The sequence below is a fragment of the Myotis davidii genome, unplaced genomic scaffold (assembly GCF_000327345.1).
Source record: "Myotis davidii unplaced genomic scaffold, ASM32734v1 scaffold2730, whole genome shotgun sequence".
In the NCBI taxonomy this organism is placed as follows: Eukaryota; Metazoa; Chordata; class Mammalia; order Chiroptera; family Vespertilionidae; genus Myotis; species Myotis davidii.
In genome coordinates, this window is record NW_006282191.1 from 96,840 (window position 1) to 108,818 (window position 11,979).

An 11,979-nucleotide genomic window follows, 5' to 3' on the forward strand; every position below is an offset into this window, starting at 1 on the left:
AACAGGTGCAGGGCGTCGTAGAGAAGCTCATTCCAGGCCGAGGGGCCCGCGTGTGCCCGCCGTCAGGGGCTGTGGCCCAGGAGAGCCCTGCCCGGTGTCCAGCTGCCATGGCTAACCCAGCCCCCAACGGAGGGCCTGGCCCTTCTGTGTCCCCCCAGCTCGGGGCGGTAGCGCATCCTCCGAATCGGAGAGATGGGGACACAGCCTTCTGGGCGCAGAGCCCGAAGCCGAAGCCCAGGGTGTGTTTGCGATGCTGCCAGACCCTGGCTCCCCTCCCGGCCTCCTGCAGCCCCCGCCCTCGCCGCGGCTGCGCACGGCCCGTTGCCTGTTAAGAACCGGCCTCCGCTCCCCCTGGGACCGGGGGAGGGCCTGGCAGCGGCCGCCAGGATCCCAGCACATTTTCCAGTCTGGCCTGCGGTCTGTGGTTCCCGGGGCTCCTGTGAGAGGGGAACGGCGGCCCCTCTGGGCTTCTGCCCGTTTCTATTCCCGGGAGCTGCTCACTTCCTCCGTCTGGGCAGCGCTGTCTGCCACCGGGGGGCCGTTTGCACGGCGCTGGGGCCTGGACACAGCCATGGCAGCTGGGCGCACCCCTGCTCCAGGCCTCTGCCCCCTCCTCAGCAGGGCTCCCACCGCCAGGTCCTCTCAGACACTTAGTAACCATATGCCTCGGTTTCCCCATTTGTGAAACGGAGCAGTCAGGCGGTCTTACATGACCAGGAAGGGAGGTGACAGGCAGGTGACAGGGGAATTCCCTGAGCAGGTGGTCGCACAGGTTCTCTCCATCGCCGTGTTTCTGCCAGCCCTGTCCCAACAGAGTGAACATTCCAATGGGGGAATGATACCTGGCCCCGACTCAGTGCTGCCCCCGGTGGTGATCTCTGGTACTGGCCCCCGAGTCAGTGCTGCCCCCAGTGGTGATCTCTGGTACTTCCCCTGACTCAGTGCTGCCCCCAGTGGTGCCCGCTGGTACTGGCCCGGCTCAGTGCTGCCCCCGGTGGGGCCCGCTGGTACCTGCCCTCTCCTCCTTGGGGGCAGATGTAAAAGCAGTGAGCACCGCAGAGCCTTAGAGAGTCATGGGTGCCAGCTGCAGCCAGATGTGAGGGAGGGTGTCCAGGACAGGGGTCGTCCCGAGGCCGCTGGCCGGGCCTCTGGGCACTGCTACCTCGGCCCCACCTCGGACAGTCCCCCCGCCTCCCAGGGGCCTTTGCTCCGCGGTGCTCGCTCGTGCGCTAATCTGCCCTCTCTCACTCAGCTCCATCGTCCTCGTGGCGTCCAAGGGAAGGTACATCTCCAGAGGCCCGTGGACGCGCGTGCTGGAGAAGCTCGGGGCGGACAAGGGGCTCAAGTTGAAAGGTGAGGGGTTTGGACTGGGGTGTCTGAGTCCCGATGCCTGGGGCACAGGCGCGCCTGCGGGGGCTGAGACCAGCTCCTCCCCTGAAACCTGGCACAGCCTCTCATTCTAATTGGGGAATGATGCCTGGCTGTGCCAGCGCTGCCCCCGGTGGTGCTCTCTGGTACTGACGTTAACCCTGTGCTGCCCCCGGTGGTGATCTCTGATCCTGGCCCTGGCTCAGTGCTGCCCCCGGTGGTGATCTCTGGTACTGGCCCTTGCTCAGTGCTGCCCCCGGTGGTGATCTCTGGTACTGGTCCTGGCTCAGTGCTGCCCCCAGTGGTGCCAGCTGGTACTGGCCCTGGCTCAGTGCTGCCCCCAGTGGTGATCTCTGGTACTGGCCCTGGCACAGTGCTGCCCCCGGTGGTGATCTCTGGTACTGGCCCTGGCTCAGTGCTGCCCCTGGTGGTGATCTCTGGTACTGGCCCTGGCTCAGTGCTGCCCCCGGTGGTGATCTCTGGTACTGCGCCTGGCTCAGTGCTGCCCCCGGTGGTGATCTCTAGTACTGCCCCTGGCTCAGTGCTGCCCCCGGTGGTGATCTCTGGTACTGGCCCTGGCTCAGTGCTGCCCCCGGTGGTGATCTCTGGTACTGGCCCTGGCTCAGTGCTGCCCCCGGTGGTGATCTCTGGTACTGGGGCCCTGGCTGTGCTGCCCCCGGTGGTGATCTCTGGTACTGGCCCTGGCTCAGTGCTGTCCTGGTTGCAGGGCAAGTGCCACCTCTACACACTTTCCTTAATTTTTTTTAAAAAAACTTTTGTTAATGCTCCCCCAGGATATTTTTCCATTGATTTTTAGAGAGCGTGGAAGAGAGAGGGAGAGATAGAGAGAAGCATGGATGTGAGAGAGACACATCCATGGGTTGCCTCCTGAATGCATCCTGACCAGGGCCCGGGCCAGGGAGGAGCCTGCCACCGAGGTCCGTGCCCTTGACCGGAATCGAACGCAGGGCCCTTCGGTCGCAGGCTGGTGCACTATCCACTGAGCCACACCGGCCAGGGCCAGACACTTCCCTTTACGTGTGACCAGACCCTGAAGGAAGCTGTTGGCGTTGCTCATCATCTACTCAGCAAGTGGCTCTTTATTTCAACCGAAATATCTGCAGAAAGTGGCTCGGTCTGACCTCTCCCAGTTCTGGCCGCTCAGGTGGCTGGGACCCCCCACCGCCTCCTCAGCATCCCGGCCTGGGCCCATTTGCACAGGTGCTGCGTTCGCAAAGCTCTCATTGGTTCCCCGGAGGTTATCGGGGGAGAGCCAGAGACCCAAGGTCACCCTGGTCAAGGTCACCCTGCCCTTCTGGGCTGCAGCCTGGCACAGCCCACGGGGGGCGGGGGGCGGGGGCGGCTGGCAGAAGCGTCAGTGTCACAGTCGGCGAGAGCACGCTGTGCTCAGGTGGTCCCCAGGGGCCGAGGGGAGGCGGGAAACCGTGCAGTTAACAGTGAGGACGTCACCATAGTTACACGTCGAGCTCAGCCTGGCGCCTCGCTGCACGATTGTACGCTGATGCCACGTACTCCTTAAAGCAAGCAGGTCACACTCACAGGCCATCACGGGCCAGATAAAAAGGTTTGAGTGTCTGTGGCCGCAAAAAAACAAAAGCTTCCATTTTCTTCTTTTTCTTAAAAATATATTTTTATTGATTTCCGAGAGGAAGGGAGAGGGAAGGAGGGAGAGAAACATCGTCGATGAGAGAGAATCATGGATGTGCTGCCTCCTGCTCACCCCCTAGTGGGGATTGAGCCCGCGACCTGGGCATGTGCCCTTGTCCGGAATCAAACCTGGGACCCTTCGGTCCACAGGCTGACGCTCTATCCACTGAACCAAACCGGCCAGGGCAAAAGCTTCCATTTTCATAGAAATGTAGGTTTATTTCGATGGAGATGTGCTGAATGCAAAGGGCTGAAATGAAGGAGTCATTGTTCACATAATAGAACATTTTAATAAAAATTAATACTTTTCCTTGAACGTGAACTCACCAGACCCTGAGTCCCTGCACAAATGGATAAGCGTCTCGCAGATAAACCCATTTCTCTCGTTCTCCGCAAGCGAGGTATTTCCTGTGGCCACACCAGGCAGGTCAGTCCCAGACCAAGGACGTGGCCACCGGCTGCCGGAACCTTCGCTGCCGGTATCCGTGGGGAGAGACGGTGCGCCTGCGCCTGAGGCGCGTGAGGGACGCGAATGCAACACAATGACAGTCATCAGTCATTAGCGAACGTTGTAGTTCATTATTCATAATGATGTACAACAGGACATTGTAAAAATTAAGTTATAAATTTTTATTAGAATGTTCCTTACATACCGTTCTATTGGCTGGGCCGCAAAAATATCCGTTGTGGGCCGCAAGTTTGACATGCTTGCCTTAAAATGATGGAACGGGTACATTATTCCCATACTAGAGGCCCGGTGCACGAATTTGTGCACGGGTGGGGTCCCTTGGCCTTGCCAGTGATCGGGGCCGACTGGGGCCGGCCGGCTGGGGGTAGGGACCGCGGGAGGTTGGCCAGCCGTGAGAGGTTGGCTGTGGAAGCACACTGACCACCAGGGGGCAGCTCCTGTATTGAGCGTCTGCCCCCTGGTGGTCAGTGCACGTCATAGCGACTGGCCGGTCGTCTGGTCATAAAGGTCCCTTAGGCTTTTATATAAATAGTAAAATGAAGACACTGAGAAAGAGACAGCTGAGTCGCTTGGATCCTAACAGCTGAGACCTGTGCCCGCGTATGCACAGCTGTCGGGCACTGACTGTCAGGACGTGGGCACAGAGCATGTCCCAGGGGCCAGGGGAGGGGGTGCCCGGGCCGGGTGGGGCAGGGCCTGGCGGGAGCCGCTCCCTCCTGTGCTTTCTGCTCACGTGACTCGTCACTCCTTTTCAGACAAAATGGTCTTCGTTGGCTTCAAAGGCAGCTTCCGGCCCACCTGGGTGACCCTGGCCACCGAGGACCACCAGGCCAAAATCTTCCAGGTGGTGCCCATCCCCGTGGTGAGGAAGAAGAGGCTGTGAGGAGCGTGACGGCGGACTCCTGGCAGCGGACCCGGGGGCGGGGGGCGAGGGGCTGGCTCCCCAGTCCCCGCCCAGCGGCTGCCGGGAAAGGCCAAGCATCCAGCCAGGCTGAGGGAAGGACGCCGAAACCCCGGGGCCTCCGCCCACCCCACTCGTGTCTCCTGCAGCCCCGGGCAGCCCGGCCGATGCGGACACCTCATCTTCCCTGCAGCTCTTGGGTGCTTCTCTCCCATCCGTGCCTCTCGGGGGAGGGAGGGTTAGGGACCATGCTCGGAAGCCTCGGGGGCTGGCAGCAGGGATGTGGGCTGGGGCGCTGGGTCCCTCCCAAGCCCCCATGCTCCCAGCACACGCATTAGGGGGGAGATGTAGGCCAAGGAGCCCCGGTTTTAGGGGAACCTCTATCCTGTAAGCAGCAGCCTCCACGGGGTTAGGAGTGGAGCCGGGCCAGCTGCGCTTGAAGAGGTGAGGCTGCCCCTGGGGGTCCACCTTTCAGGGGAATCCAGGTCCCAGGTTGAGATCAGACTGTGTGACTTTTAAAGTCAGAGATTCCAGGCGTCCGTGGCTCTCCCTGTTGTGCCTGGAACCAGGCGCTGGTGAGAAGAGCCGTGAGGCTGAGGGGGGTGCCTAGGGGAGGGGCAGGCCAGGCAGTCAGGGACACATGCCCTCAGGGGAACCAGAGTGTAAAATCGGGACCAAAGCCAGTTCCGAGGAGGGAAAGATCTTCCCTGCCTGGGTAAGCCGGGAAGACTTCCTGGAGGCGGCGGCAGCGGGCTTGCAGGAATGACGGGCTGCGGCGACTCCACTGGTGCTACCCGTTCCACAGCCCAGCAGCCAACGCCGGGCCCCCGGGGCACCCTCTGCCAACCACCTGGGCTCCGGGCTGCTCTGGGGGGGGGGGCCCTGCGGCTCCTGCTGTCCTCTCCCTCCCCCGGCCCACCCGGGGGAAGGCTGAGAGCTCCGTGCAGAGGGGAATGGCCTGTGGTTACAGCTTGTGCGGCCCCAGGGCACTTGGTCTCGCCGTGAACTGCCTGCCCCCCTCCTTCCCCAACCAGGACCTCTCCCCTCCGAGGGGGCCCGGCTGCACCCAGGAGGCCCCTAGCGGGTCGTGCCCGTCCCAAAGGCCCTCCTCCGGGCGGGGTGTCAGTGACCTCATGTTCTTCTGTCTCTCGTTCTGTCAGTTCTTCCAACTCTTCGTGCAAGGGTCTCACACTGTGAACCACGTGGGTGGGCTGCGGTCGCCCCGGGCGGCCGGGAACGGCCCGACTTCGGTCCGGTCCAGTCCGGTCCGGAAAGAATCTATTTGAGGATCCTCAGCTGTACGTACGTCCCGCGCCCGCGAGCCAGGCTTCCAAGGAGAACTACACGCAACGACACGCGTGTCCTCTTCCTGTGGCCGAAACAGCTGGCCTTTCGGGAAGGCGCCGGGTAGTGTGTTTTGTATGTAAACATTTCTTGTGTGCGTCACCGGGGACAGAGATCTATTTTCTATTTATTTATTATCTGTGCGCTTGGGGGAATCCCGGTCAGAGAAATGAAGGGCTGTTTGTTGTACATGTTGTCTGGGGGGGCCTTCGCTGGCCTCAGAGCGCAGGGCTCTGGGGGAGGAGCCTCGCTGTACCACAGTAAATGCGCAAAGATGCCAGCTGTCTGTCTGTTCTTTCCCTTTAAACTGCATCTCACAGCCCTGGCCGGTGTGGCTCGGTGGATAGCGCGTCGGCCTGTGGACTGAAGGGTCCCGGGTTCGATTCCGGTCAAGGGCATGGACCTGGGTTGCGGGCACATCCCCAGTGGGGGGCGTGCAGGAGGCAGCTGATCGATGTTTCTCATCGATGTTTCTCTCTCTCCCTCTCCCGTCCTCTCTGTAAAAAATCAATAAAATATATATTTTTTTAAAAATAAACAAACTGGGTCTCATAGCTAAGAAAAATAAGGTTGGTGAGTTGCCCTCCGGGTCTGGTATCACTATCCCAGCGATTTTCCTTTTATTTTTTTAAATATATTTTTATAATTTTTCAGAGAGGGAGAGGGGAGAGAGAAGCAGCAAGGATGAGAGAACATCACGGATCCGCCGCCTCCCGCACGCCCCCCACTGGGGATGGCGCCGCAGCCCGGCCATGTGCTCCGACCGGAATCCAACCCTGGCCTCCCGTTCCATAGGCTGCCGCTCAGCCACAGAGCCACGGGCCGGGTCAACCTCTTCCATCTCCTGGCTCATGACCTAGTCCCCCAAAGCCGGGGGCACAGCACACACCGTGCTTCCGGCCGATCTGACGGAGAGGGTCCCTGTGACCCCTTCCCACAGACAGCTGCCGCCGGGCAGCCGGGCTCAGGCCCTTCCGGCCTCGTGCCCTGGAGGGAATGCCCGCCTTCGAGCCCCAGCTGGCGGGGGGAGGGGATAGCACAGCCCCGGGCCCGGGTCGCTATGACAACGAGGTAAACGAACCCATGGTGCCGCCGGCACAGGGCGATCAAAGGGGGGAACGCGAGGAAGAGGGGCCTGCGGAGCCTCACTCACGGGGCGGCGGCTGGAGCCCGGGCTCAGACAGCAGCCGGAATTCCACGCGGGGCAGGCAGGGGGGAGGGGGGCCCTGAGGCAGGCGGGTCTCTGCCGCCCCCTCGTGGACACCCGGCTCCATTTCAAAGCGACACCCTAGATGGGGAGCCAGGGCCGGAGGCTTAAGGGATCTCACCCGTCCCCTCTGGGCCTGGGGGCCGCCATTCTGACGGCGCCTCTGGACTCACCGGCTCTGGGTTCAAAATGCACGAGAAACAGCAGCAGGAGGCGGCCCAGGCGCCCCCCGTGCACACACACACATGTGCACACACATGCATGCATACACCAGGGGAGACAGACGTTCCAAGGTGCACACACACAGACACTGCAAGGCCCCCCCACACACGCATGCACACACACCAAGGGAAACAGACGTTCCAAGTTGCACGCACAGACACTGCAAGGACCCCCCCCCCGCGCACACACACATGTGCACACACATGCATGCATACACCAGGGGAGACAGACGTTCCAAGGTGCACACACAGACACTGCAAGGCCCCCCCACACACGCATGCACACACACCAAGGGAAACAGACGTTCCAAGTTGCACGCACAGACACTGCAAGGACCCCCCCCCCGCGCACACACACATGTGCACACACATGCATGCATACACCAGGGGAGACAGACGTTCCAAGGTGCACACACACAGCCACTGCAAGGACCCCCCCCGCGCCCACACACACATGTGCACACGCCTGCATGCATACACCAGGGGAGACAGACGTTCCAAGGTGCACACACACAGACACTGCAAGGCCAACACACGCCAACACACACACACCAGGGAGACAGACGCTGTGAGGCACACACACGCACACACACACACCAGGGAGACAGACGCTGCGAGGCACACACGTGCACACACACGTGCACACACACTCGGCGCAGTCACGTGCTAGAGGCACGTGTTTGGGACGCGCTAACGGGAGCTCCTGCGGGGACGACAGGCGGCAGTGGCGAGGGAGAGACCTGGGGCCACGGCACCGTCTGAGCACGCACGTGTGTTATTTTGTTAAAATCACAACGGACGGGTTTACAAACGGCAGCTCTTAAAAATGGCTCCTGTGTACAAACCGGCCCTCCCCCGGGGGCGGCTCCGACAGGAACGGGAGTCAGAACCAGCGGGGAGGGCGCCACGAGGACCAGACACGCATGTAGGCACTTCATCAGACACGTGTGCACATGGAGGGTGGGGCCCTGGGCCGCCGGTGCCCCAGTGACCCCTTTAACGCTGTCAGGTCACCTGGCCGACAGCCAGCCCTGGGGCTTCCTCAACGGGACACAGACAGGACCCGGGCCCCAGGCCAGCCAGCAGCGGGCAGGGACCCAGAGTCCCTCTAACCAAGAAGGCGGGAGCCCCGGAATCCCAGATGCGTGGGACCCCAGGGACCGGGCTTCCTGTCTCTGCGGGTCCTGCAGGGACAGGGGGTGCACACGTCCTGTGGCCGAGGCGCGTGCTCACTTCACAGTCACGAAGCGGGAAGAGGCCGCTCCAATGGTGTCAGGTCTCAACGTGTCAGTAGAACTGGTGTCCTTCTCTCTCAAAATCAACGCACAAAACCCGAAGCACAGACCCGCGACCGGAGCAGGGCGGCCAGGGGCTCCCTCCGTGTCAGTGGGAAAGGCCACAGTCCGGCTCCCATCGGACACGGCTTCACGGGAAACCTGAACTTGGCCGTGTCCAAGGAGAATGAGGAAGCCGTCCGTCCTTGCAGCCTTTTCAATGGGGACTCGTACCTGCCCACAGCCCGGCGTGTGGTCAGAGCGAGCAGGTGCCGGGCTCTGGAGGCAGCCAGAATGCCACGCGGTGTGGGTCCCCACGCCCCCACGTCCGCCCGCCCGTTACAGGTCCTCGCGCGTCTTCCCCGCTCGGTTGCCTTCCTTCGAGGCGCGGGGCTTGGCGTCTCCCTCCTTCCTCTTGCCCTTCCCGGGCTTGGTTTGGTTTTTCTCTTTGCCGCCTCCGCCTCGGCCAGGGTACACCTGCCCCTCCAGGGTGACATCCGCACACCGGTCCTGGCTGACCAGGAAGTCCTTGATCTCCCAGGCGTAGCCCCCGTCCCGTAGCATGAAGATGGCGCGGTCTGAGCCCACGATGAACCTGGACAGGGGGAGGCCACCGGTCAGCGCACGCAGTGCAGGGCGAGGGCAGGGGTGGGGAACCTTCTCCTGCGGGGCCGTGTGGACATTTATAACATCGTCTGTGAGCCACACACGATCATCAACCTAGACATCAGCCTGTGAGCCTGGCCGGTGTGGCTCAGTGGTTGAGCGTCAGCCTGTGAACCAGGAGGTCACGGGTTCAATTCCGGTCAGGGCACAGGCCCCGGTTGCGGCCTTGATCCCCAGGAGGGGGCGTGCAGGAGGCAGCCGATCAATCAATCAATCAATGATTCTCCCTCATCACTGGTGTTTCTATTTCTCTCTCCCTCTCTGAAATCAATAAAAAATAAATGAGCCTGTTATATCTGGTCAGACCTTTAATTAACTCACCCTTAATTCCTTGGCAGGGCCAGACCAAATGATTTCCCGGGCCTCACACAGCCTGTGGGCCGGACGTTCCCCACCCCTGGACAGGGTCAGAGTTTCTGTGGCACTTAACCAGGAAAAACATTTCCTTTCAAATTCTACAGGACACAGAACACATATTGGACTTGTCCAAGCCCAGTAGCTTCTGAAACTTCATGCCTGAGATCCGAACAGACTGAGCTGGTTCGCTCCTCAGATCAGCTCAGAGCAGAAGCAGCGCCGGGCCCGGCCAGTGTGGCTCAGTGGCTGAGCATCAATCTAGGAACCAGGAGGTCAGGGTTCGGTGCCCGGTCAGGGCACAGGCCCGGTTGTGGGCTCCATCCCCCGTGTGGGGCCTGTAGGAGGCGGCCAATCAGATTCTCTCTCATCATTGATTTCTCTCTCTCCCCCCTCCCTTCCTCTCTGAAACGGAAAAAAAAAAAAGCAACAGCTGGGCTTGGTGTGGGGGGATGAGGCGGCCCCGAGGCTGTGCAGAAGGCGGGGGGTGGGGGGGGACTGCTGAGAGCTCGAGCAGCTGCCCGGGGCACCTGCTTCACATTCCGAGGTGCCCGCTGAGGTTTCATCTGCTGGTCAAGACTGGAAACCACTGGTTTCGACTGGGTCACGCCGAGGCCTAGGAAGGGCATGAGAGGGACCCGCCTGCTGGACAGAAACCCTGGCCCCGGAGGTCACAGCAGCAGCCCAAGTCGTCCACACGCCGCGCTCAGCAGGCGCCTCGGAGCAGGAGGAAGAGAATGGGGTCTGGGTGGACCACTAGCTGCCAGTGGGCATGGCTCTTCTGTTCCCGAGGGGCTCCATCCGGATCAGTGGTAGCGGATCTGTTCCCCCGAGTGTCTCTCTAAGCTGACGAAGGCATTCTGCCCCCGTGACACTCTCGGATTCCTTCATTTCTTATTATTTTCACTAGAGGCCCGGTGCACGAATTCATGCACAGGTGGGGTCTGGCCGGCCCGCCCCAATGGGGGCCGATGGAGGGTGAAGCTGCCGGGGAGAGGGGCCTCGAGAGGTTTGCGGGGAGGTGGGGAGACTGGCCGCTGCACTGCGCATCATAGCGACTGGTGGGTCTGGTCGCTTGGCTGTTATATACATAGGAACTTCTTAAACTAAGACCCTAGATTTAGAACTGCTATTGAGAAGGAAAAAAAGAAATTCCTTGAAATGGCACCTTAGGCTCATAGTCAGTTTCCCTTACACTAGTTCCCTGTGACCCAGCTGCCTGTGGGCGCAGCCACCCAGAGAAGCGTGCTCCACAGGGCAGGCACTTCTGAAGGAGGCACACAGTCCACCTGTAACTGACTGGCCCCAGGAGGCGAAACTAGACAACATCTTACTCAGGTAGCAGGTAAAGAACAAAGGGAAATTAAACCTCATGAGGAAATAAGACAACAATGAAAACAACAAAAAGAACTTTCTGGTTTTGACCAACGATGAATCTTCTTTCTTTTTTTAAAATATATATATTATTGATTTTTTACAGAGAGGAAGGGAGAGGGATAGAGAGTTAGAAACATCGATGAGAGAGAAACATCAATCAGCTGCCTCCTGCACGCCCCCTACTGGGGATGTGCCCGCAACCAAGGTACATGCCCTTGACCAGAACCAAACCCGGGACACCCCAGTCCACAGGCCAACGCGCTATCCACTGAGCCACACCGGCCAGGGCTGAATCTTATTAAAGAACATCCTGCTGCCCGGCCGGCGTGGTTCAGTGGTTCAGGGTCACCCTATGAACCAGGAGGTCAGGGTTCAAGTCCTGGTCGGGGCTCAGGCCCGGGTTGCGGGCTCCATCCCCAGTGGGGGGTGTGCAGGAGGCAGCCGATCCGTGATCCACTCTCATCATTGATGCTTCTTCCTCCCTCTCCCTTCCTCTCTGAAACCAATAAAAACATATTTAAAAAAATAGAGTCCTAGCTGGTGTGGTTCAGTGGATAGAGCTTGGGCCTGTGGACTGAAGGGTCCCGGGTTCGAGTCCGGTCAAGGGCACATATGTACTTGGTTGCAGGCTCCTCCCCAGCCCGGGCCCTGGTTGGGGCTCATGCAGGAGGCAACCAGTTGGTCCATCGCTCACATCGACGTTTCTCTCTCTGCCCCCTTCTCTTCCACTCTCTAAAAAGCAGTGGAAACACACCCTCGGGTGAGGACTGACAACACACATAGAAGAGAATGAAATCAACAGGGAACATCGCGGGCGGGAGCCCCTCAGGGGCGGGGGCGCTCACCTCTGGACGTCGTAGTTGGCGTTGAAGAGGCTGCCCTGCCACAGGCTGGTGATCTCCTCCGTCTCCTTCTCCGTGGGGCTCCCGGACACGGTGACGAACATCATGAGGGTCTTGCCCTTCTTGGTCATCTTCAGGATGCTCTCCGGCTTGCCCGGGTCCAGCTGCGAGAAGTCCACGGGGGCCGCCGGCCGCTTGTGCTCCGGGAGGTCTCCTTCCTCTATGTCGTCGTCTTTCTAGGAGGGGAAAGCCAACCATCAGAAACGGGATCTGCACCCGGCAGAGGCA

The 11,979-nt window shown here is 60.6% G+C and overlaps 2 protein-coding genes across 2 annotated transcripts in view; one reads left to right on the top strand and one right to left on the bottom strand.

The window, feature by feature from the left end:
* The window catches only part of LOC102770889 (cell migration-inducing and hyaluronan-binding protein-like), a 23,923-nt gene extending 18,071 nt beyond the window's left edge, over positions 1 to 5,852 (top strand). The window contains exons 8-9 of the mRNA XM_006752748.2: positions 1,253 to 1,353; positions 4,261 to 5,852. Coding sequence (XP_006752811.1) covers positions 1,253 to 1,353; positions 4,261 to 4,388 — 229 coding nt within the window. The 3' untranslated portion in view covers positions 4,389 to 5,852. The remainder of the gene's footprint in view (positions 1 to 1,252; positions 1,354 to 4,260) is intronic.
* A 2,083-nt stretch (positions 5,853 to 7,935) lies between these two features.
* MESDC2 (mesoderm development candidate 2) lies at positions 7,936 to 11,927 on the bottom strand (the record flags this gene model as incomplete). Its single annotated transcript, XM_006752749.1, has 2 exons — positions 7,936 to 9,047; positions 11,695 to 11,927. Coding segments are annotated over 2 exons (489 nt in total), but the record flags the coding sequence as incomplete, so codon positions are not given.
* Positions 11,928 to 11,979: the final 52 nt, after the last annotated feature.